Source organism: Chelonia mydas, chromosome 3, assembly GCF_015237465.2.
Source record: "Chelonia mydas isolate rCheMyd1 chromosome 3, rCheMyd1.pri.v2, whole genome shotgun sequence".
In the NCBI taxonomy this organism is placed as follows: domain Eukaryota; kingdom Metazoa; phylum Chordata; order Testudines; family Cheloniidae; genus Chelonia; species Chelonia mydas.
The window spans coordinates 111,080,980-111,107,421 of record NC_057851.1 but is presented as its reverse complement, the minus strand read 5'-3'; the positions used below and the strand labels follow the sequence as shown (position 1 = coordinate 111,107,421).

The window sequence follows — 26,442 nt, the reverse complement described above, 5'->3', positions numbered from 1 at the left end:
ACCAGCGCCCCAAGCTGCAATTCAGGGCATGTCTACACTGGCAGAGTTACAGTGCCACCCAGAGAGTGCTGAAGGGAAACCGCTGTTGTGTGTTCTCACTGTCAGCTGCCAGTGCAATAGCGTTTTCATACTTGCGGCACTTGCAGCGGTATTTGGAGCGGTGCACTCTGGGCAGCTGTCCCACAGAGCACCTCTTTCTCTTCTGCCTCTAAGACTTGTGGGAAGGTGAAGAGGGTTGCAGGGCATCCTGGGTCCTGTCCCAGTGTCCCATGATGCATTGCTTTGCATCCCAGCAATTGCTGTGCTTCTGTCTGTATTTGGCGCCATCTTTCAATGGTTTCTGTACTGCGCACCCTGCCTCTTCAGGCTGCAGGAGTGGATCCCGAACTGTTGACTAGTATGCTGCTCGCTCTGACCAACACGTCACAAGTGACAGTGGAGTTATTCCTTAAACTACAAAGGCAAGAGCAGTGTGACATTGATCTTGCTAAGCATAGTAGCTACGACACAAGATTACTTGTGGCATTCATGGAAGTGCTGACCACAGCGAAACGCTGCTTTTGGGCTCAGGCAACGAGCACTGAGTGGTGCGATCACATCGTGATGTATGTCTGGGATAACGAGCAGTGGCTACGGTTGGTGGATGTGATTTAAATCAAATTAGTGGAAGACTCGATTCAATCATGGTTTTCTACATAAAAGTGCATTCTTGTTGGTTGTTATAACCTTAATACATATTCTTCACAACTCCGATAGATGTAGGTTTCATTGTTAGAAGGTGCACACTATACATTTTTAAAGTAATTATTTTGAAAACTTTTCAGGTTAGTTTTACAGCTATATCAGAAAATGAATGATTGGTTATTTCATTTACCAAAAGTAATTAAAGCATATATTTATGAAGTTATTGGGAGGTGAGCTATCTCCAATTCAACAGGTTAATCATTAATATTTGGAGGAGTTTCTTGCCGTGCTGTATTAGGAGGAGTACATCAGCAGACATTTAAATTGTTTTAGTTAACTAAAACAATGTTATGTATTCTGGATTTTTTTCTTCAACAGCAAACATAATGTTTTAACAAAACAAGCATATGAGTTTTTGAATTTAGTTAAACATTCAAGTTTTTTAAAATCAGGTTTGTTTTTGTTAAAATTGTTTAAAATAGTTAAATGAAATATTTAAAAAAAAATTAAATCAACTATGTCAGCCAGGTCAACATGAGAAACTTAAAATATTGGCTTCTGCAGCTAATTCAGTCGTCTTCACCTTCATTTTCCTCTTTGTTCATAATCTGGGAAAGGTCCCAAACAGTTTCTCAATTTGGAATGAATTAGTCCAAAGGAAGAAAATATTCTTTCTACACCAGCAGAGGAAGCAACTGCTGGTAAAAGTGAGATTATCACTTCAGCAGTCTCTGAGTCCAAGTATTTAGGTGACTTCCAACCAGTTCACTGGTATGACTTTCTTTAAAACATCATCAGCAAACATATATTTCTTGAATGGTTCACGCTTATTATAGTTGGCATTATGGAGGGATGATTGCTGGATGTCCATGTCATAGCCAGCTCCTCTTCTTCAGCAGTTAAGGTTTGACGAGTATTAGGAATATTTGCAAGAAAATGAGCTGGAGATGGTGCTTGTCCCATTTGTGTTTTTTTAATGCTTGTAATTTAACTCTGTCATTGTATATTTCTCTTTTTAAGATCTCACTCAGTTCCTTCCAGATTTCAACAGCGTCGGCAATAAAACAGCTATTTCCCTGCATTTTGTTCAAGGCTACAGAAATAGGCTTCGGGGTACTCCGCATGTGGTCAACATTTCTCTTAAGTCCAATGTTGAGAACTTTGGCTCTGACAGTGCCATCTATTTTTTTCACTATTTTGTTCACAAACTGTCCTAAGATTAGGCCAGTTCTTGATATAGTGCTCAAAACAGTCCACTACTGAGTTCCATTGCACGTCTTGTGGGAGAGTTAGCTTGGTTCCTCCCACTTTTTTCAGAGCAGCTGCTGCAAAGTGGTTGTTACAGAAGTATTTTGCAATTTCAACAACATTAGCCTTTATTTCTGGAACACTGAAGTCTGGCTAAGAAGTGCATCAAATGAGCACTGCAACTATATGTTGTTAGCTTGGGACTCTTTTCACACTCTCCTAAATTATTTCTTCTCATCTTGGATACATTTGCAGCATTGTCTGTGACCAAGCCGCTTACTAGACATTTGAATTTTTTTTTCAGTTTGTTATAGCTTTTACTGCTGCTACTACTTGTAAGTATTCTGCTGTGTGTGCATTTCCTGATGTATCAATTGTTTCTGTAAGGAAGACACTCCCTTCTTCTGTTGTCACAGAAGCACATTCCACAGGATCATTGTGGACATTGCTCCACCCAAGACTTAGGTTAACAATTTCACCCTCTAGACCTTTTGCACACTGCTCAATTTCTCTTTCATACACTTTATCCAGCAATTTGCCTGCAATATCTGCTCTGTTGGGTGGATTGTATCCTGGTCTTAATGACTGAACCATGTTAATGAAGTGTGGATTCTCAATCATATGGGAAGGGGAGTTTTTTTGCATAAACAAACCGGGCAATCTTTTAATCAATTACTACTTTTTGTAATCTGCTGGTTCTTATCATAAACTTGTCTATGGTGGTTTCTGGATGATGATGGAGTTGTTTTTTTCTTTTTGCTACAGGTGAGATACTGTGGCTATGTGACATACCTTATGTGACTGAAACACTATCATTGGCAGATAACTCTGAAACTATAGAAAATGATGGTGATCTTGAAGGTGGATAGTCTTCAGAATCCTGTATGTTGAGGATGGATTCTCCTAATTAAATAATTGCATTGACTTATTTTGTTTATTATTACTATACTGCTCATTTAGTATTACTCATTGCATTCACTGATACTCAGTACTTCTTTAAAGGTGAAATTGTAAAAGGAAGATCTGCCTATTTCAGCTATTTATTTTTTATCACAACTGCATTTAAAATGATAGTACCATAGAGTAACAACTATATTTTTTTGCTCAAACATGAGAATTTAAGAATAGTCTAGAAGGAAGACAAGCAGTCCTTAAAAAAAGTATGAAATAAAAAAGTTTACCAACCTGAAGATCCTGCTAGTTCAGACATGTTCCTTTCATCATCTTCAGTGCAGCTTCCTCCTGAGAAGAAACACTTCTCATGATGTTGTTTCTTTCAGGCAACCCAGGCCTTGCATTTCTTTGTTGCACTGTTTGCATTTTGCACGCATGCCTGTCTTACCCACAGGTAGAGGAACTTCATTAAAATATTCCCAAGCTGGGTCTCTTTTACTTCCTGCTGCAATTATAGGTTTTCCCTTCTAGTGAGAGAATAGTATGGTAGATCTCAAATCTATGAAGGCTACACTCAGAAAGACCTCAAGACTTCTGGAATATGCTGCTCAAACAGTTTCACTTTTGTTTCTGCTGCCTGTCCCTCCCTTCTCACATATATCTCCAGACTTCTTCTCCTTGTCCAGATCTATTCTGCCCCCAACAATCTTCTATTCATTGAACTTTTTGAAACTTTGCACTTTTAGAGAGAGGTAAGAGAGTGACTCCGTGTACACAAATTGGCAGAGGGACAGTGAGGTTGAGGTCTGTTATTTCTCACCTCTATATATTTATTTTATTTATAACATTTTTGCTGTTAACAAGCATGTTATCTCTGGAGACAAATCTACCATTGGAGAACTGCAAAACTAAGTATTTCTGATGATCAGTCTAGAAGATACCGAGTCCCATTGCGTAGATAGAAAGATTAACCTAAATAATCTATACAGAAGCTCCTGGAACCCCATAAGATTTGGGTCCCTAATCCATGAACTATTGGAACACATTTACAAGACTTTTTTAAACATTATTTAAATATATTGTCTCATACTATAGAATTAGAATTTATAATCTCTATTCCATGATGAGATATCTTTGAGCTATAATGTATCTTAATTAAACTCTTTTCCTCAAAAAACATTTTTAAAAAAAATCCGATTTAAATGAAAACTCTGATCTTTTTTTATATCATTGATTTTTATCCACCATGGCTTCAGAAATTTTGTATGAGGAAAGCCACATTCATGGGACTGTGAGATGAACTCACCCCAGCCCTGCACCGCAAGGACACAAGAATGAGAGCTACCCTGCCGTTGGAGAAGCGCGTGGCGATTGCACTATGGAAGCTGGCTATTCCAGACTGCTATTGATCGGTCGCTAATCAGTTTGGAGTGGGAAAGTCTACCATTGGACTCATGTTGATGGAAGTGTACAGGGCCATTAATTGCATCCTGCTCCGAAAGACCGTGATTCTGGGCAATGTGCGTGACATTGTAGCTGGTTTTGCACAAATGGGCTTCCCTAACTGCGGAGGGGCAATACATGGCATGCATATTCCGATTCTGGCACCAGACCACCTAGCCACCAAGTACATTAATCACAGAGGTATTTCTCAGTGGTTCTCCAGGCACTTATGAATCACCATGGACGTTTTACAAACAACGCAGGCTGGTCCAGAAAGGTGCATGACACATGCATCTTTCAGAACTCTGGCCTGTTCAGGAAGCTGCAAGCAGGGACTTTCTTCCCGGACCAGAAGATCACCGGAGGGGAAGTCGAAATGCCCATTGTGATCCTGGGAGATCCTGCCTACCCCTTAATGTCAGGACTTATGAAGTCATACACGGGGCAACTTGACAACAGCAAGGAGCAGTTCAACAACAGGCTGCACAAGTGCAGAATGACTGTTGAGTGTGCTTTTGGCAGTTTAAAGGCCCGCTGGCGCTGCCTCTATGGGAAGCTGGACCTGGCCGATGACAGTATTCCTATGCTTATTAGCTATGTGCTGTACGCTCCATAATATTTGTGAGTGGAAGGGTGAAAGCTTCACTCAGGGCTGGACCACTGAGGCTCAGTGCCTGGAGGCTGAGTTTGAACAGCCAGAGACCAGGGCTATTAGCAGGACACAGCACGGAACCATAAGGATCAGCGATGCCTTGAGGCAGCAAATTGAAGCTGAGCACCACTAATATTTGTTGCTATGCTCGGGAGTGCAGTGCTTGTAATGCTAAGAGGTGATTGGTGCACATGTTGCAATATGGGTTTAACATAATTGTATGTTGCTTTGCAGGGCTCATTTTGCTTTCAGTTAATAGAATAAAGATTGCTTTCAAGCCAACGCAATTCTTTTATTAAAAGACAACAACGGTAGGAAAGAGTCAAATAAAAAAGAAAAGTAGTGAGTGGGATAGGGGAAGGGAAGGTCCCAGGAAGAGGAGGGCCCCGGGGCTGGCTAAAGATTTGTGTATGTCCAGGGATCATACCCAACCTTCTCCTTTGGAGTACAGTGCAACACAGACAACACTGATTCAGTGATTTAAAACACAGCCAGTACTCTCACACCTGTCACTAACTGGCTGATGCCAGGCAAGCACACATGAGCCACAAGACCCCCAAAATGGTGAGTAGCTGCAGGGGCAGGGTAAATTACTCTTCCCGGACCCTGCTGTACACTGGGCACGTGGCTCTTGGGGAGAGCCAGCACTGTGGGGGGGCCTGATAATCATTCTTGTCCCCACACTTTCCACAGGATGTGATAATTATGAAAGATATCTTGTTGCTGAGGGTGAGCAAGGAATCGAGGGAGGGTCTTCTCCAAGACTGCTGCTTCCACCCTGGCCCCTATGCGGCTCGCCTGTGTGCAGCAATGGTACCTCCTCTTCCCCCCTCCCCGTGACACAGTGGAGCAGGAAAATTACCATTAATGGGGCAAGAAACAAAGCAGCTCTGCCGAAGAACCTACGGCAGCAGATTGCCCAGTATCTCCACAAGAGTTTCCTGGAGATCTCTGAGGGAGATTCCCATGAAGTGAAGGAATCAATCAACATCCTGTTCCGCCGCTTAGACTAGGCATGTGGTGGGAGACAAACCTGCTTTCTGCAAACCTCCTGCCCCCAACTCCTTGCTTCAGCGATTCCCAAAATCAAATCCATTTACCAAGGGCCGCCTCTCCTGTTTGTGCTTTGCCAACATCCAACAGCTGTGACTAGCTAGCCTCTGAGTTATCCTCTGCCACCACATCCTTGTCCAAGATTTCCTCCTCCTGGCTCAGTCCACTCTCAACTGGCATGTGAGCCACCGAAGTATCCACAGTGGTCTTCATATGGTTTTCATAGTGAAGGTGGGGTCACAGCTGAGTATTGCATCCAGCTCTTTGTAGACCCGGGAGCTCGTGGGCGCAGCACCGGAGCAGCTGTTTGTCTCCCATGCCTTGTGGTAGGCATTCCACAGCTCCTTCACTTTGAGCCTGCACTGCAGTGTGTCCCGGTCATGGCCCCTTTCTGTCCTGCATCGTGAAATTTGTCCGTAGGTATCATAATTCCTACAGCTGGAGCACAGCTGTGACTGGATGGCCTCCTCTTTCCCAAATGTTGATGAGCTCCCGCAGCTCAGCATTTCTCCAAATGGGGGATTGCCTGGTGCATAGAGCAGGCATGGCCACCTTAAGGTGACCAGATAGAAAGTGTGAAAAATCAGGACAAGGGGTGGGGGGGTAATAGGCACTTATATAAGAAAAAGCCCCAAATATCAGGACTGTCCCTAGAAAATCAGGACATCTGGTCACCTTAGGCCACCTGGAAAGATGCATTGAGACCCCTGCACGTGTCACTGAGCAAATAGGAAGGGGACTTTCAAAATTCCAAAGGAATTTACGGGGTGGGGATGACAGTTGGTCACCTGAGGGCAGGGCAGTAGAGTTCAAACCGATGACCATAGAGGCGAGAACAGGCATTGTGGGCCACCTCCCGGAGGCCAATCACAGCACTGTAAATCGACCACGGTGTCTACGCTGGCACTGCAGCGCTGTAACCTCGGCACAGAAAGCTGTATGCCTCTTGTTGGGGTGGTTTTTTCAAAGCGCTACAACTGCGCAGTTCCTGCGTACTAAGTGGTTTGGCAGTGTGTACACCTTGGGAGTTACAGCACAGAAACTTGCTTGTGTAGACAGGGCCTCAGGAATCAAGTTGGATCAGTGAGGCCTGGTCTGCACCGCAAATGTAGGTTGACCTACCTATGTTGCTCAGGGCTGTGAAAAATTTCAAGTCCTCTAGGGTGTGGAAGAGTCAACCTAACCCCCACTGTAGATACGGGTAGGTCAGTGGAAGAATTCTTCCATCAACCTAGCTGTTGCCTCTTGGAGAGGTGGATTGCCTTTGTTGACAGAAAAACCCTTTCTGTTGCTGTAGCAAGAGTCTGCACTGCAGTACTTGTGTAGGTATACGCTGAGTCTCTCTGTCTTGAGAAAAGAGCTCTGTCCTTTGGGGAGGAGGTGACTACTGTGTCTTCTTCCATTAGTCAGAACCTAAGAACTGATTGAAACTTCCTCTCTCCCACTCAGTTCATATAGGTCTCTGCCCCTAATTATATCCTTCCTGCCTATAGTACAATTAAACTACACACAACTAGTCTACTGATTCTCTTGTTCTGCCACAACATATGAGTAAAGCCCCTCATCCCACAAGTCTGCAAATATCGAAAAACATGTTTAACTTTGGGAGTAGTCATATTGAACTCGTGTATGTTTTTACAGGATTGGGCTACAGGCTGTGCATACCCTTAAAATTTTTAGAAATTCTTGCACAAGTGGTCACTGCAGCTTCAGCAGTGCTGGTAATGGAAGAACACAAGTGCATTTTAACCTCTGCTGCCTGCATCCAGTCTACATTAACGTTCCCACCATTGCGAGTACTAGTAGAGCAGCAGTGGTCATAGACAAATGGTGGAAGAGTTTCTGAAAATGCTTAGTGGAGATAAGGCCTAAATGCAGAACACTGGTGCAAGAATGGGTTATGATTAGTACATAGTATTTAAAGGGCTTGTGTGGAAGACACTGGAACCCATGATCCATTCACAGATTTGATAATCCTACATACCACATGGTCTCCTCCTGTTGCATTTCCAACTGAAAATGCGATTGACTAACTACTTATTATTTGCAAAAAGAAAAGGAGGACTTATGGCACCTTTGAGACTAACAAATTTATTTGAGCATAAGCTTTCGTGACCTACAGCTCACATAATTGGATGCGTTCAGTGGAAAATACAGTGGGGAGATTTATATACACAGAGAACTTGAAACAATGGGTGTTACCGTACACACTAATGAGAGTGATCAGGTAAGGAGAGCTATTACCAGCGGGGGTGGGGGGGAACCTTTTGTAGTGATAATCAGGGTGGGCCATTTCCAGCAGTTGACAAGAACATCTGAGGAACAGCGGGGGGGAATAAGCCAGACTCCAACGAGAGACTGCTGAATTGGAATTAATTTGCAAACTGGATACAATTAACTTAGGCTTGAATAAAGACTGGGAGTGAATGGGTCATCACACAAAGTAAAACTATTTCCCTATGTTTATTCCCCCCACTCACCCCCCCCCCCCCCGCTGTTCCTCAGACGTTCTTGTCAACTGCTGGAAATGGCCCACCTTGATTATCCCTACAAAAGGTCCGTCCCCCGTCCCGTCCCCCCCCCGCTCTCCTGCTGGTAATAGCTCACCTTATCTGATCACTCTCCTTACAGTGTGTATGGTATAACACCCATTGTTTCATGTTCTCTGTGTATATAAATCTCCCCACTGTATTTTCCACTGAATGTATCCGATGAAGTGAGCTGTAGCTCATGAAAGCTTATGCTCAAATAAATTTGTTAGTCTCTAAGGTGCCACAAGTCCTCCTCCTCTTTTTGCGGATACAGACTAACATGGCTGCTACTCTGAAACCTACTTATTATTTGTATTTATTACTTATATAGTGCCAGCAGCATTCTGGAATCTGTAAAGACATCAGAAAACAACCGATGGACATTTATCCCAGTTAGTTGTTATGTAAGATGTAGTGCACTAACTATCCTGATTATTTCTTAAAGGAGGAATGAGGACATGATTTTATATTACATTTCATTTGCTGTTATAAATTTGACATCAGCTCTGACCTTTTTGGTGAATCTTAAACTGGGTCATGGCAAGTTTTTTATTTAAAACTATTGAGTAAAAAATCATTCCTGGTATGATTAATTAAGTTAGTGGAGTTAACCTACCTGCCCCTCCGGATGGATTTAACTTTGTAGTCATGTTTTTGTTTGTTTAATTATTATTTGTATTATGTTAGTATCTAGATGCTCCATTCAGAATTGAGGTCTTGTTACAATGTGTGTTTTTGTACATTATTCTTCATGCACAAGAACATGACAATTTGAAGTATTATTTCGAATACATGTTGGAGGATTGGGAATTGGGTTCTTGTTAGGTATACTGTAATTTTAATTCGCATATTTCATTAGGAATGCTCCCATCCTTGAAAAACTTAGCACATTCCAAAAAACAAAACAAAAACCCCTAAGCAAGTGCAGTTTTAATTTCATTGTGCATTATGTCCCTATGAGGGAAAAGCATACCTTCTCCTAGTAAGAAGCCTAAAGACCCCCTGAAGATGCCTCTACGCAGGAGGTTTTTCCAAAAAATGTTCTCCAAAAAGGCAATTTTTTTCATAAGAAAACACTTGCTGTGTTTCTGTCTGCCTCTTATTACGAGAGTTATTTGCCTGAAAACAGCTCCTGTGTTTTCAGGCAAATGTTCCACATAATGAAAAGCAGGTGGGGAAAGACTTAGAGTTGCGTAACTGTTTATAAATGGAATGTGCTTCATGAGGTGTTAGCAGCATGTTAAATTTACCACCTTTGGAACACTCTGGCAGCTTATTTATATTGGCACACATATTGTGGTCCAAAATCTTCAGGAACTCTCTCTCATTCTAGCATAACTGATTTTATTTTGGTTAGTGCTAGTTACTGGACGATGTCAAACTCCTGTCAAAATCATTGGGGTGGAATTCAAGCAGTTCTTCTGCAATAACTTGCAGGATCAAGGCCTTACTGACCTAATTGGTATCAGTTTCTTATGGGATTCTGTATGATAGATTAATAACCACAACACCTGTATCTGTGTTGGGCTGTTTGTGAGGCATGGTAATTGGTATTGTCAGACAACATGCATGTATTGTAGGTGACTTTCTTTAAGAAGTGTTCACTAACTAAATGTTAGAGATCAGTATTCAGACTATAAGGTCTGTATAGTTTGATGTCTTAGTCAATGTGAGCATCTTAATCCATGAGTTGAAGCTAATGGGGCTTACTCCATAATAAGGTGCTACTTGGTGTGAGTAAGGGTGTGAGAATCTAACTGAAAGTTCCTGCCTGTCAGCTAGCATAAGAACCACTGCATTATCTTTCCCTGTCTTTTGAGGACGCTGAGCAAGAAATGCATTTTGACCTCATTCAGGAAGAATATCAAATGTGAGGGAACAGTATTCAGAACCATCAGTATTTTTTTATGTAGAATGCAAGAGGAGTATTGATAGGCTCTTCTCTTTAAATACAACTGAACATAATGTGATTTCTTTCCAAGAGTTGATCTTTTAATTTTTTTTTTTTTAATGCAGTTCAGAGAGAAGCGATGACAGTAAAACTGTTGGGATTCCTGGCTAGATGTTCCCATGTTTTAATGAAAATATGTGAATGCCAAGGCCTTCATAAACCTAGGCATCCAGTGTTGAAACTAAGCAATGATGTTGTCAGGGCATCATTCAGAACTCTAGCACCAAACAAAGACTTGAACTTGTGCACTCCTGAAACTGCTACCTGTTGCTTGACAAATCTGTGTGTGCGACTCAAGAATTGGCAAATGTCAGAAGCAAAAATTGTGAATTACCAGATCGGAGAAGTTTATCCTCCATTCAGGGACCATTTCGATACTCTAAGGACCGTGAACTACAAGCATGGATTAAGTAGTGCTAGAAAGTTTATGAAAATACCAACAAGACCTTACTCAGTTGTATCAACTAGTAAAATACTGCCAAAACAAAGTATTCTGCCAACTAAGAGACCACCGAAAGCACCTAGGACCAAACAGCCATCCAGAGCTAACCAGCCACTAGTGTCAGAAACTGAGGTAAAGTATAAAACTTATGTTGTCTGTTATGTGGAGTGTTAAAGGAACACTGTCAATTTAGTTTAGGTTCCAATTTTTTTAACAAACACTTTTCATAAAATTAAGTGAACTCTTTTTTTGGTGGAAGGAGGAGGATTTAAACATTCACATACGTGATTGTGAACACGAACAGTAGGACTATGCTGATAGAAGAAAAACAAAGTGAAATTCACTAGAAATAAGAATGTTATTGTCTAAAATGAAGCAGATGCAGCAAGCAGACTGCACAAATGGTGAGAAGAAAACCATATTATTAGAACAGAATAAGCTATAAAAGTTTTTTTTTAATGGATTTAGCTTGTGTCCCTCTCTTGAGGTGTTGAAAGACAAAATCTGCTCTTCAGAATCATTTAATCCTTGAACACTCTTCTCTTTCTGCCTAAGTGATCAGCTGTCACCATTTAAAAGACTTTTATTCTTCTCCATTTTTCTTCTGTTAAGAAAGTAATATGAAGGTATACAGAATAAATTTCCAAATCGGTTTAAAAAAATTTCAGTTCAGGGAAGAAATAAGCAAAAATACTTAGGAAGTCTGTTTAAATAGACAACAGAAGTATAACATTTTTTTCTTTTTTGAGTCTGATTTTGCTATTCTTATCTTTAAAGGGATAGTTACGTCATGTTAAGCTAAAGAGAAATAAATTATGCAAAAATGTTCCTTTCATTGGAAGCTCACGATATTTTCCTATAATCAGTCCTGAATTAGTGCATAGTTGTTGCATATACGTTTCCCTAGGGGTTGGAGAAGGACAGCTGTACATTTTGTATAGCTAGTTTCTGGATCTGAGAATAAGCACATCATTGCACTTAATGTTTGTGATACAGTCAATGACAGGACAAATCTTGCTTCCCTGATTCATGTGGAAAATTCCATTGAAATCAGTAGAACTACTTGAATAAGTTGGGTGAGGAAGATTTGGTCTGACATTTATAAATGAAGGTAGCGTTTGTCACAAAGCTCCGCAGACCTGTTGGTTAAATAACTTCCAAATGATGGCAGAGGATAGAAACTGCATCAACAGAGCATGAGGACTGAATCATTCAAAAGGAAAAACTTGTATGCTCTTAAGAAACCATCTGGCATTGGGGTAAAGATGAGTAGTATGCCAGTGTAGTGTATGTTTGTGGGATTCAATCGGAACAAATCAATCAAGAAATCCATTTAACAACAACTGTCAATAATCTATAGATATCTTTGCTACCCATTTTGCAGCAAATACTAGACCATACTTAACATTTTGCTAAATGATGACCAAGAGGGGGTTATTGTTGAGCTGAGGCTCAAGCATATGTCTACACTACAGTGTAAGCCCATGCTTGAGCCTGGAATATGGTTACTTTGAAATGGGTCTGCACATTGCCATGTGGACGCCAGAGCCCTAAGTTCAAGCACAGGTTAGAAAAGTCTTAATGTAGGGTTAAAATACAATGTAGATGCTCAAGCGTAGGGTTCCCTAACACAGTTCGGCTGACTTGAGTCCCACAAACTCTGGGCATACCTTTTGAGGCTTGTGAAAGGCACTATACTAAACTAACAAATTGCTTAATTTTTTGACACTTCCATAAGCAGAATATGCATGTAAAAATATGAGGTGCAGCTGTGATTTTTCCATTGTCAAAAGGCAGAGCAAACTGTCTGAAGTACTGAAATAGTACTTCTTTCAGAGGAAGCTTTCACATTTCAAAACTTTATGCCAGAGGTCACACAAACTCAGGCCTAATAAAAACATTTGTTATTTCAGAAATGACTTCTGTGCTTTTTCTTAACGTACAGCTCCACCTACTGGAATGCTGACATTTTGTAACCCAGCGAAAGGCTGACACAGAACACATTGCAACAAGAACATATGTTGACATTAAAAAAAAGTACTTTCCTTACATTGTACAAAAAGTCTCTAAAAGGCGTGTCTAAGTCTCTATGGATAGTAATTCCATGCTCTAATAAGAATATAACAGTAGGGATCTATTATCAATCACCCGACCAGGACAGTGATAGTGACTATGAAATGCTAAGGGGGATTAGAGAGGTTATCAAAATAAAGAACTCAATAATAGTGGGGGATTTCAGTTATCCCCATATTGACTGGGTAAATGTCACCTCAGGACGAAATGCAGAGACAAAATTTCTCGATACTTTAAGTGACTGCTTCTTGGAGCAGCTGGTACAGGAACCCACAAGGGGAAAGGCAGTTCTTGATCTAGTCCTGAGTGGAGTGCAGGATCTGGTCCAAGAGGTAACTAACAGGACCGCTTGGAAATAGTGACCAAAATATAATAACATTTAACATTCCTGTGGTGGGAAGAACACCTCAGCAGCCCAACACTGTGGCATTTAATTTCAGAAAGGGGAACTATGCAAAAATGAGGAGGTTAGTTAAACAGAAATTAAAAGGTACAGTGACTAGAGTAGAATCCCTGCAAGCTGCATGGACACTTCAAAGACACCATAATAGAGGCCCAACTTAAATGTATACCCCAAATTAAAAAACCACAGTAAAAGCACTAAAAAAGAACCACCATGGCTTAACAACCATGTAAAAGAAAGCAGTGAGAGATAAAAAGTCATCTTTTAAAAAGTGGAAGTCACATCCTAGTGGGGTAAATAGAAAGGAGCAAACACACTGCCAAATTAAGTGTAAAAATGTAATAAGAAAAGCCAAAAAGGAGTTTGAAGAACAGCTAGCCAAAAACTCAAAAGGTAATAACAAAATGTTTTTTAAGTACTTCAGAAGCAGGAAGCCTGCTAAACAACCAGTGGGGCCCCTGGACAATAGAGATACAAAAGAAGCACTTAAAGACGACAAAGTCATTGCGGAGAAACTAAATTAATTCTTTGCTTCAGTCTTCACGGCTGAGGATGTTAGGGAGATTCCCAAACCTGAGCCGTCTTTTGTAGGTGACAAATCTGAGGAATTGTCACAGATTGAAGTGTCATTAGAGGAGGTTTTGGAATTAATTGAGAAACTCAACAGTAACAAGTCACCGGGACCAGATGGCATTCACAGAGTTCTGAAAGAACTCAAATGTGAAATTGCGGAACTATTAACTATGGTTTATAACCTGCCCTTTAAATTAGCTACTGTACCCAGTGACTGGAAGATAGCTAATGTAACGCCAATATTTAAAAAGGGCTCTAGAGGTGATCCTGGCAATTACAGACTGGTAAGTCTAACATCAGTACCGGGCAAATTAGTTGAAACAATAGTAAAGAATAAAATTGTCAGACCCATAGAAAAACATAAATTGTTGTGCAAAAGTCAACATGGTTTCTGTAAAGGAAAATCATGTCTTACTAATCTATTAGAGTTCTTTAAAGGGGTCAACAAACATGTGGACAAGGGGGATCCAGTGGACATAGTGAACTTAGATTACCAGAAAGCCTTTGACAAGGTCTCTTACCAAAGGCTCTTACATAAATTAAGTTGTCGTGGGATAAGAGGGAAAATCCTATCATAGATTGAGAACCGATTAAAAGACAGGGAACAAAAGGTAGGAATAAATGGTAAATTTTCAGAATGGAGAGGGGTAACTAGAGGTGTTCCCCAAGGGTTGGTCCTAGGACCAATCCTATTCAACTTATTCATAAATGATCTGGAGAAAGGGGTAAACAGTGAGGTGGCAAAGTTTGCAGATGATACTAAACTGCTCAAGATAGTTAAGACCAAAGCAGACTGTGAAGAACTTCAAAAAGATCTCACAAAACTAAGTGATTGGGCAACAAAATGCCAAATGAAATTTAATGTGGATAAATGTAAAGTAATTCACACCCCAGATATACATACAATACGATGGGGGCTAATTTAGCTACAACTAATCAGGAGAAAGATATTGGCATCATCGTGGATAGTTCTCTGAAGACGTCCACACGTTGTGCAGTGGCAGGCAAAAAAGCAAACAGGATGTTAGGAATCATTTAAAAAGGGATAGAGAATAAAATGGAGAATATCTTATTGCTCTTATATAAATCCATGCTATGCTCACATCTTGAATACTGTGTACAGATGTGGTCCCCTCATCTCAATAAAGATATACTGGCATTAGAAAAGGTTCAGAGAAGGGCAACTACAATGATTAAGGGTTTGGAATGGGTCCCATTTGAGGAGAGATTAAAAAGACTAGAACTTTTCAGCTTGGAAAAGAGGAGACTAAGGGGGGATATGATAGAGGTCTATGAAATCATGAGTGGGGTGGAGAAAGTGAATAAGGAAAAGTTATTTACTTTTTCCCATAATATAAGAACTAGGGGCCACCAAATGAAATGAATGGGCAGCAGGTTTAAAACAAATAAAAGGAAGTTCTTCACACAGCACACAGTCAACCTGTGGAACTCCTTGCCTGAGGAGGTTGTGAAGGCTAGGACTATAACAGGGTTTAAAAGAGAGCTAGATAAATTCATGGAGGTTAAGTCCATTAATAGCTATTAGCCAGGATGGGTAAGGAATGGTGTCCCTAGCTTCTGTTCATTGATGGAGATTGATGGCAGGAGAGAGATCACTAGATCGTTACCTGTTAGGTTCACTCCCTCTGGGGCACCTGACATTGGCCACTGTCGGCAGACAGGATACTCATCTGGATGGACCTTTGATCTGACTCAGTATGGCCATTCTTATGACTTCTGCAAGATGACTGATGTAGTCCCAATGAATGGAGCAGAGTGAATTGATTCAGCTCAATCAATTGATTTAAATAGGCAAGCAGGAAACCTTGATTTAAATAATTGATTTTAATCTTGTTTTGCGTTTCTGTTCTTTAGTTATTTTTCTAAAAGTTTGATTCTCATTGGTTAGTTAATCATTGAAGCATGTTGATTTGCAACATAATATAGTGGGGGTTTTTTTGTTTTTTTTATACTAAATTTGGTACTTCTTTTTGCTAACCATGGAGATAAACTATACCTACACACATTTAGGCAGTTACATAGCTTAACATACATTTATTCAGATTCTTAATTATGTTAAGAAATGTGTCAATCATTTTTGATTCACTAGATTTTTTTTTTTATATACTTGTGATTGATGTCAAGCTGCCTTTGGTTGAAAACTGGAAATCAATTAAAATACACAACAACAGCATTTTAAAATTGCTGTTCATTAGTTAAATAAAGCTACCTTAAATGTGCTGGACAGAGAAGAAAAATTTATCAAAAGATGTTTTGCATTTAAAACTGATTTATTAAACAAAGTATCCATGGTTAGGGATTGAACCTTTTCTGATCACCGTGTCTTGCAAGGTTTTAGAACTAGCAGATCTCATGCTTACACCGTCATAGTTTGGAAGAGGAAAATGAGCTTTACTGATCTTAACTCCCAACGAGTTTCTCAACTTAGAATGAGCTAGTCATTGAATTGACCAGATAAATAAACTGAAAGGAAGAAAATATTTTCTTTTTACCTGCAGAAGAGGCTACTCTTGTTAAAAGCTGGTTTAGCACTTCAGCAAAGTCTGGTTCCAGGTGCTTAGCCAGTAGGTTGACTTTCTTTAAAACTTTGGCAGCAAACGTGTACTGCTTGAATATTTTTATTTATATTATTTCAATAAATTAAGGTAAGTTTAGGCCTTAATATAGGTTATCATAATTTCAAATTTAATTTCCCATACATTTCTTTTTAAATATAAACCTATTTAAATGAAAAAAAAATCTGTTTTTTGTGGAGTTCTTAACTCTGTTTTTATCCACCCTGAAATGGAAAATCTTTGAGGTATTTTTCCAAGGTGTCATTTGTTTTCCTCGCTAACTTTTATTCTGCATAGGCCCTTACCCCGTGGTATCTGAGTGCCTTTCAGTAGTGTATTGAACAGTGTGACTATACCTCTGTCGTGTGTTGTTTGTTCTCTCAATCTCCCCAGAGGGAGGAGCATATATAGTGTAGGGTTTTTTTAGAACTGTTTTAAAAAGAAATTAATATACATGTTGCTATATATTCCTTAGAGAAGGCAATGCAAAGGAAACGTGCCTTGCACTTGTAACAGAAGGTGGTAATGTCTGTAATGGTCCTTCGTTCCTGGGGGAGTTCATTCCACGGTCTCAGACTGGCCCCTGAGAAAGTTCTGTCTCCTGCACAGATGAGCTTTACCCTTATTGTAGAGAGTTCAATAGAGTAGAGAGTGCCAGAGGAATGTGGTTGTCAACCATGGTCTTCATCCCAGAGCTTTAGGCAGTCTTAGATATCCTGGCCCCACGCCATGGAGCACCTTGAATATGATTCCGTTCTATGGGAAATCAGTATAGAGAGCAGGGGACAGTTTTTATGTGCTCACAGTAGCCTGTGTGGCTGAAGAGAGACACTGTAACATTCTGTACTAGTTGGGGTTTCCTGAGTGCTGAAGGTTTTATGCACAGGTATATTACATTGTTGTACTCCAGCTGAGACGTGACTAAGGCTTGTATAAATGAGGTCAGGCCATCATCTGCCAAGGTGGGACAGAATCTCTTAGCCTACTGGAGGTGATAGAAGACATTACTCATGAATGCTTCTATGGAACAGTTTAGCATCAATGAGGAATCCAAGAATACTCCTAAACTATGAACTTCAAATTGACCAATTTTGAATGTGTACCTTCCACCAGTGGAGACTGTGCTGTGACTGCAAACTCTTGAAAATGCTTTTCTCTACCCACCATCACCACCTCTGGTCCTTGAAAAGCAGAGTCTACTCTTCCTTTGCATATCTTGAATAAACCCAGAACTCTTCAAACATGCAGGCTATATGATTATCACTGCAGTTGTAAAAGGGCACGCTGCTGTATCTGAATCATCATAAGTAGCCTTTAGAGAGTGTTTGACTACATCCTGCCTTTTGGAATGATGGCTTTAGGTTCCCTCTTTAGGTCTTCTGGCATGTGGTCCATGAGGGATTTCAGCTTGTTCTTTTGGAAGTAGTCTCATCTGGAAGTAGTCTGGCCAGAAGAGTTAGACAGTTAGTTATCCTCATTCACAGAGTAGATGAGGAATAAGGCTTCTTATCAAGGAGATTCAGTTTCCTTATACTCTGTCATCAGGAGAGGATTTTAGTATTTCTTCAGCGACTACTGAATACTTGCTGCGGGGTGCTGGTAGAAATATCCCAGCCATGGCAGTGCAGATTTGTCTGTGGTAGTCTGTCAGCTTTTGTGGAAGAAACTAGGATGAGTGGATGGGTTACTTGCAAGTCCTTGGATTGACCAAACAAGTCCTCAGTGATTAGTGGTACCACTATTCTGTCTAGCTGCTTTGGCCACAAAGTATGAAACAGCCTCCTGTTTAGCTGTCTAAAGTGGTAGCTATGCAGGCTAGTAAGAACTTGAATTTTAAGTGCAGACACAGTAGGTGAGGTGGTTCTTACATTCCTAAGAGCCCATGAAGACTGAATCCCTATAGGGATGCTAAGGAATAGGTTCTTCTTCCAGCTTTCCTGTTTTAAAGATTCAAATCCTTCAGCTAGTGGGGCAGAGGATGCGGTCTTCAATGGAAACTGGAGAACTACATTTAAGAACCAGAGTCCTCAACTTTGTTACAGGGCCTTTTTCTAGGTGTTGATATTCAAGGCTGTCCAAACCATTCTGCTAGTTCCATAGCGATAATGTGATGAACAGCAGTTCATTCACCCTGGTGCTTTAGACTGACTGATTCCTTCTTCCCCTTCAGTCCAAGGTCTTAATGGATCCACACCTCTGCTTGGCTTTTGCCAACGAAGAGGGTCCTGGTGCTCAGTCTGAGCTTCTCAGAGAGCCTGCACAATCAGGGAGGACGAGGTAAAGATAGTACAGCAGAACACGTCCCCAGCAAGTGAGTCTTTGAGGAAGATGAGCCATTGTGCATGCATTGACCTCTCTGCATTACACAAAGAGGGCCCATGTGAAGCTGGTTACCTTACCAGCCATCCTTCAGTGCCAGCTGGAGGCATCCATAGCACTAAGAGAGTAAAACAACAAATTTAAATTGAAAAACTGGAAACCATACTATGGAGCTTCTAGTCTAAAACAAGTGACAAAGAACTGCGTAAGATGGAAAGCAGCTAGAGCAGAGATGGGCAAACTACGGCCCATGGGTCACATCCGGCCCTTGGGACCATCCTGCCCGGCCCTTGAACTCACAGCCGGGTAGGCTATCCCCCTTTCCCCGCAGCCTCAGCTCACCGTGCCGCCAGCACTCTGGGTGGTGGGGCTGCGAGCTCCTGCCGGGCAGCGCGGCAGCGTGGCTGGCTCCGGCCGGGCAGTGTGGCTGCCAGTCCTGGTGCTCTGAGCGGCATGGTAAGGGGGTAGGGAGCAGGGCGGTTGGGTAAGGGGCAGGTGGTCCCAGGGGACAGTTGGATAGGTGTGGGGCCTGTCAGGGGGCAGGGGTGTGGATTGGTGGTGGGGTCCTGGGGATGGGAGGGGAGCAGTTAGGGGTGGAGGGTCCTGGGAGGGGGCAGTCAGGGGACAAGGAGCAGGGAGGGATTGGATGGGTCAAGGGTTCGGGGGGACAGTCAGGGGGCAGATAGGGGGCAGGGGCCAGGCTGTTTGGGGAGGCACAGCCTTCCCTACCCAGCCCTCCATACAGTTTCAGAATTCCAATGTGGTCCTCAGGCCAAAAAGTTTGCCCACCCCTGAACTAGAGGAAGGTTGAGGGTTTCTGACTGTGTACAGCTAGCTGGAAGGAACTGAGGGATAGAGCTCCTGCTCTCTCTATAACCTTGGGCCCAAATGTTTGGGACCATGACGGACCATTTTTGCAATTCCAATAACCTAAGCTTTCTAGAAACTTATGGTAAAGACATGGATTTTATCAGCGCGAGAGTGTATAGTTGTACAAGAAATACTCTTAAAACCAGAACTTTATTTAAACAATTCTAGCAAGTGAACTGGCAACAAATACATTCCATTGTTAAGCTAGCCTTCCAAAATGGTCATGAAAATTTACCAGCCCAGATACAAAACCATTCACTCATTCTTAATATAAGGGTGATCTTAAACATGAATATTTTATTTGCTTCTCAAATTAAGCTCCTTACCCCAGATGAGTGATGAAGTAGAATTTTTCTAGGCTGTGTTAAACGTAGAATTGTAACAATCATTGAATTGATGAGATTATAATAAGATTATGGTAGGGATAAGAAAAAGGCTTACATTAAAGGGAAACAAAGTTTTGCTGTATGGGCACTGATTCACATAACTGGGTATAGGCATCTCTGTGAGAAAGTAGGTTCTCATCAAGTTACATGGGGTTTGATAAGTACCAGGATTGACTCTCGCATACAACATGAAATCCACCCCCAAAAGTAAAAAGCTTTTTCCAGTAGTATTATAATCAGCTGCAGATTGCCAGTGTGTCTCATTTGCAACTGTGTGACAATACACTTTTTTCATCGATTACATTGTGCCTACAGTTTGTTTCAGTGTGGTGTTTTAGGTATTTAACATATGTTCTTTGAATATTGAAAGATTATGGCAGCTGTCTGCTGTCCTGCATTAGGAGCAGTGGAGAGCACACTGTTCTTTCATGAATACTGTGCTAGCTCTCTGCAGCGTGAAATGTATCCCCTACAGTTTTCCATTTCTATTGATTGGTGCAAAGCACGGCAGGGCTATGGCCCATTCTGCACTCCAGCCCTTTTTGAGGTAGTTTACATCCCAGGGATTGCAAGTGGGGAGTAGGCTCTGCACTCACAAGAATACCGGGCCTGCCGTTGTGACTAGCCCTTGCTCAGGAGACATGGGGTGGGCGGGAACTGGCCCTATTACCTTAGTTTCTTAAGGGCCTGATCCTCAATGGGAGCCTTGCCATTGTTTTCACTTGGGAGCAAGTCCTAAGTCATGTACAAAATTAAGTAGCAGTAAGAGTGGAAGGATGGTCTTTCTGTTAAGGCACTGGACTGGCATTCAGGAGACCTGAGTTCAGTTCCTGGCTTTGTCATAAGGCGACTTAAGGCACATCACTTTATCTGTTGCTCCAGTCCCTATCTGTAAAATAGGGATAATTATACTCCACTATCTCTTAGGGACAGGATAAATTCATTAGTGTTTGTGTGGTGCTCTGATATTATGGTGATGAGCACCATAGAGAAACTAATAATTAAATGAATGTCAAATCATATAACAAACTTGGCCACAGAGCCAGACATATATCCTGTAAACATGTCACTTCAGCATTTTTTTAACCCAAGCTTGTATTCCTTTGGCACAGGATCTGATGCAGTGCACAGCCTTCGCAACAGCAGATGAATATCATCTTGGTAATCTGTGTCATGACCTGACTTCATATGGATATGTTGAAATAACAAGTTTGCCTAGAGGTAGATTTTTAAAACCTATTTTGAGCAGCTTTATCTTATTTTGGGAACAAAATATGGGTGAGTTATATAGAAAAGTAGTAGTAATTTTCTACACTTTCATATGTACTTTATCTTTGACATAGTATCGAAATATTTTGATACCTTCGAAAAAAATTCTCACAATTTTCTTAATAAAACAAAAACTGAAGACAAAACAAACCTTTGGCAGAGCAACATTCTCCGCACTTGCAAATAACTTATGATTTTCCAGAAATGACAGAGCTGGTTGGAAAATAGGATCCCTCCTCCCCACCAAAAATAAATTGCCCCGAAAAAATCATTTTGAAAGTTTGATAAAAGAATTTCTATTTTTGCAGGAAGTTTCAAATGGAAGGTTGTTCTGTTTCTAATCAACATTTCAAAACAAAATGAAGTTTTTCATATTTTTTCTTCCTTAATGCCACTTTTCCTGGTGAGGGTTGCAGCGGCAGCATGGAGAGTAGGGGGAGGACCAGACGTCCTTTTCCTCCGCAACAGATTCTAGCTGTTGTCCCACAACTTTTAAACAAAATAAAAAATGGTGGGGTTTTTGATAACCAAAATTCTTCATTTTGAAAAATGTCGGAAAAAAATAAATTGTCAAATGAAAATTTCTCAAATCTTTTGACAAAAACCCTCCTTTCCAACTACAAAATTTTTTAGTCTGAACATTTTTTGACCAGCTGTCACGTATAGTAAGTGCTAATATAAGAAGGTAGCTGGTAACTGTTAAGAAGATAACATAACCAATAAGTTGTAACCTATATATTGACTACAAAAGGTCTAAACTAGAATGCAGTAATATACCATCTGTTCTGCAGCCTACTTGTCACTGGCAAATACGAAGCTTTTTCTAGTAAGTAGTCCTTTGCCATCAAATTCGGCAGAATTAAGCTTTCATCTGAAAGTTTCTAGATATTATAGTTATGAATATAGCACAGCAGTAGTTTACATGCAGATTGTCATCTTTAGTCTACAGACAGTTCTAATTCCTCTGTGGCTGCTCATAACTTTACCAATCTGCAGCAAAATGAAAGCTGACCAGTCTTGGCAGTTTCACAGCTGTTAATCAGAGCCCTGCAGATAAAAGTAAAAACACATCTTTCACTCTGCTCTTGCTTGGAAAAGCTAAGAGGCATTGTTGCTTTTTATTGGGGAGGAAGCTTGGGATGGGAATAGAATAGTGAAGATGTCTTTTGTGGGAAGCTGAGTAGAGCAGTGGTGATATCCTCAACACACCCACCCACTGCAGGGGTCTTTGGGGTGGAAAGGAGGGAGGGAGGGAGGGGATGCGGTTTCTTTCCTGCAGCCAGAAAGTTTAGAGGTTTCATATTTATTGGGCATTCTAGTGTGAGAGTGATCTTAAAAGCCCAGAACAAGATCCTGGGAGAGCAGCCCGGTTAGAATTCCAACAATCTCCCCTTTCCTTGCAGCTGGCTGGACTTCTCATCAGGGCACTTTCCCTAATCATTGATGCTCTTTTCCTGATCTTTATTGTCCCTTGCATGTCTGATAAACTTCTCCAGCCCTGATCTGTATTATGAATTTAAGATGTGTCCCCTGAATACTGCAAGCTGGCCATTAGTAGGAGGAGAGAGAAGCTTGCTGAATATTTACCCTTTAAAACAAACAATTACACACCAAAGTGAAAGGATACCTTTCTGATCAAGAAAATACAGTGGATATAGTGGGCCAAATTTAATCACTGGTGTAACTGTTGAAGAGTCCACTACGGCAAGCCTTCAACAAAATATTTGGCAATGATTCAACCTGAGATTTCTCAGAAAATCTGGGAAGCTGTGGCTTGGATATGAATATTGTGTGATGAATCCTGAATTAGCTGAAGGGTACTAACCAGAGAATAATTCTTGGAATCGTTGTTGGTCTGGAAGACCACAAGTGGGCTTCCACAAATGCTGGCTCTTGAACAGTTTACTATCTTGGAAGAAGTGGAGAGTACATTAATTAAACTAACAATGTATGTGTAGGTAAGAGGGATGAAAGATACTGTTAATAGGCATTTCAGCAGTGCTCAGCATAGTATCAGGGTGTTTCACAAATGTTAATAAATTAAGCCTGGCCAAACCCCAATAATGAAAGAATGTGATATTAACTCGTATTACAGATGGGGATGCAGAGACAACTTACACTACTGTAAATGAGAACAGAATCTAGCCCTTTGGCTTTAAACACAAGATACTTTTGGACATATTTTGCTTGGAAAGATTAATGTGGAAGAATGAAACACTGTACAACAGGTCTATGTGTATTAGAACAAGGGAGGCAATGCTTCCATATGAGTACTGGCTTTTTACTTCGAGGCAGTAATTTTGTCTTTTCTGTTTTATACAGTACAATGGGGGTCCTAACCCAGTTGGGGCCTTTACCATAGGATAAATATTATTGTTGTTGTTGCTGGTGCCGTCCCCCCAATTGTAGCTGCCATCTCTATTTCCTCACTGCTTGCTCTGACTTCTCTTCTCTCATAGATGCAAGTTTTCTTTTGGGTTGGAGGGAGATTTAAAACACTTGTTTTTTTCAAAATGTGATTGTGCTAGCAGCTAGGATGTTTTGTGGGCACTCATATCCTCATGCTGAATGTAGTGTCAGATGGCATGCTGACATGGCAATGGTTGGATAACAACTCGCTCAGTCTTGTACACTGGAGAGTAAAATGTTGAGCATATATAAGCACAAGTAACAAACCTGGGATTTATGTCCCTAGTCCCTGCCTACTAAAGTGCACTGGTTGCATTGTTGTTTCATTTGACAGCTATAGAATCATAGGTTTGGAAGGGACTTCTAATCCAGTCCTCTGCACTCAAGGCAGGACTAAGTATTGTCTAGATCATCCCTGACAAGTGTTTGTCTAACCTGCTTGTAAAAACCTCCAGTGACTAAGGAGATTCCACAATCTCCCTCGGCAATTTGTTCCAGTACTTAAGTACCCTGACAGGAAGTTTTTCCTAATGTCCAACCTAGACCTCCCATACTGCAATTTAAGCATATTGCTTCTTGTCCTATCCTCACAGGTTAAGGAGAAAAAATTTTCTCCCTCCTCCTTGTACCAACCTTTTATGTACTGGAAAACTTATGGTGTCTCCCCTCAGTCTTCTCTTCTCCAGATCAAACAAAACCAGTTTTGTCAGTCTTTCCTCATCGGTCATGTTTTCGAGACCTTTAATCATTTTTGTTGCTCTCCTCTGGACTTTCTCCAATTTGTCACACCTTTCCTGAAATGTGACTCCCAGAACTGGACACAGTACTCTGTGCTGATAAGACCTCAGCTGGAGTAGAGTGGAAAAATTACTTCTTGTGTCTTGCTTACAACACTCCTGCTAATATATCCCAGAATGATGTTTTGCAACAGTGTTTCACTGTTGACTCCTATTTAGCTTGTGATCCACTGTGACCTCCAGATCCCTTTCCGCAGTACTCCTTCCAAGGCAGTCATTTCCCATTTTGTATGTGTGCAGTTGATTGATCCTTCTTAAGTGGAGTACTTTGCATTTGTTCTTGTTAAATTTCAGCCTATTTACTTCAGACTATTCAGTTTTTCCAAATCATTTTGAATTTTAATCCTGCCCTTCAATGCACTTACAACCCCACCTAGCTTGGTATCGTCTGCAAACTTTATAAGTATACTGTCTATGCCGTTATTGAAATCGTTGACGAAGACATGGAACAGAACCAGACCCAGGACTGATCCCTGTGGGACCCCACTCAATATGCCCTTCCAGCTTGACTGTGTACCACTGATAACTACTCTGGGAACAGTTTTGCAACCAGTTATGCACCCACCTTATAGTAGCTTCGTCTAGGTTGTATTTCCTTTGTTTGTTTATGAGAAGGTCATGCAAGACCATATCAAAAGTCTTACTAAAGTCAAGATATACCACACCTACTGTTTCCCCCCATTCACAAAGCTTGTTATCCTTTCAAAGAAAGCTATTAGGTTGGTTTGACATGATTTGTTCTTGACAAATCCATGCTGATTGTCACTATAGTATTTCTAAGGTGGTAAGTAACAGAGTACCACAGATTTTTCTAGAAGGCCACAGACATGAGGAAAAGAAGTATTTGGTGGGATATGGAGATGGGAAGTTATGGCTTATCCTAATTACGTATAAACTTTTGAAATGCCTACCTAATTAGTAATTTATTACTAAATGATTCTTCATCTTTTCTCTCTCATTCTGTTCATGCAGTTCTCTGGTAACCACAGTGGACACAATTCTGGCATGGTATAAGTGGACAAATGTAATGGGATTTGTGCCCACTTTATACCATGATATTACATGTTAGCCAGATTCATCCTATGTCCAATGTATTTTAACCATGATGGAAAGTATAACAAATACAGATGAAATAACTGGGCTGTGATATTTTAACATGGGAAAATGAAGGGATATGCTGACAAGTGCTCTCTTCCATCAGAGAACACTGATGATATTGTAATAGTTTTGCATAGCATTTGAGACTTTTGATCATTTTGAGCATTTGATCAACCACTACAACAAAAAGAAAAGGAGTACTTGTGGCACCTTAGAGACTAACCAATTTATTTGAGCATAAGCTTTTGTGAGCTACAGCTCACTTCATCACTTCAACAACTTTCCCAATTCTGTACTGCCTTAGTGGATAAAAGTCATGGCTTTTAAGTGGCCGGTGTCAAGTCAGTTGGTGGTGTCAATTCAGTTTCCATTGGAAATGAATCCACATCACAGTCACCACCTCAAGTAGCCTTAATAGATACTTGTTTGCCAAGTAAGTTTGCAATAAGGCAAAGGACTGAATGGGCACAGACCCTGAATTTAACACTTCACCCCAGCCCTAGAAGTGATTCGGTCACACTGGGGTTGATGCACATTTGACTGCTATCTTAAGCCTTGTCTGCACTAAAAAGGGTTTGCCGGTATAGTTACACCAGCAACCCCTCACAGCTTATCCCAATTCCCCAAATTAAATAAACCATAGCAGCAAAAACACTCTTTTTGCTGGTAAAACTGCATCAACACTAGGGCTTTTGGCAGCATGGCTATGTCTGTTATGGGGTATGATTTTTCACACTCCTAACCAACATAACTATGCTGGCAAAACTTAGT

General features: G+C 40.9%; 1 protein-coding gene across 10 annotated transcripts in view; it reads left to right on the top strand.

Annotated features, from left to right (window-relative positions):
• RMND1 (required for meiotic nuclear division 1 homolog) overlaps positions 1–26,442 on the top strand; it is a 49,634-nt gene that overhangs the window by 899 nt on the left and 22,293 nt on the right. For 3 of the 10 annotated variants that reach the window (XM_037894992.2, XM_037894993.2, XM_037894994.2), the window contains exons 2-3: positions 10,522–11,030; positions 21,211–21,319. In XM_037894992.2, the coding sequence (XP_037750920.1) occupies positions 10,522–11,030; positions 21,211–21,319 (618 nt within the window). Of the gene's footprint in view, positions 1–5,557; positions 5,935–10,521; positions 11,031–21,210; positions 21,320–26,442 lie in introns of those variants that run through there. The other 7 variants (XM_043543160.1, XM_043543161.1, XM_043543159.1 and 4 more) reach the window with 3 other exon arrangements.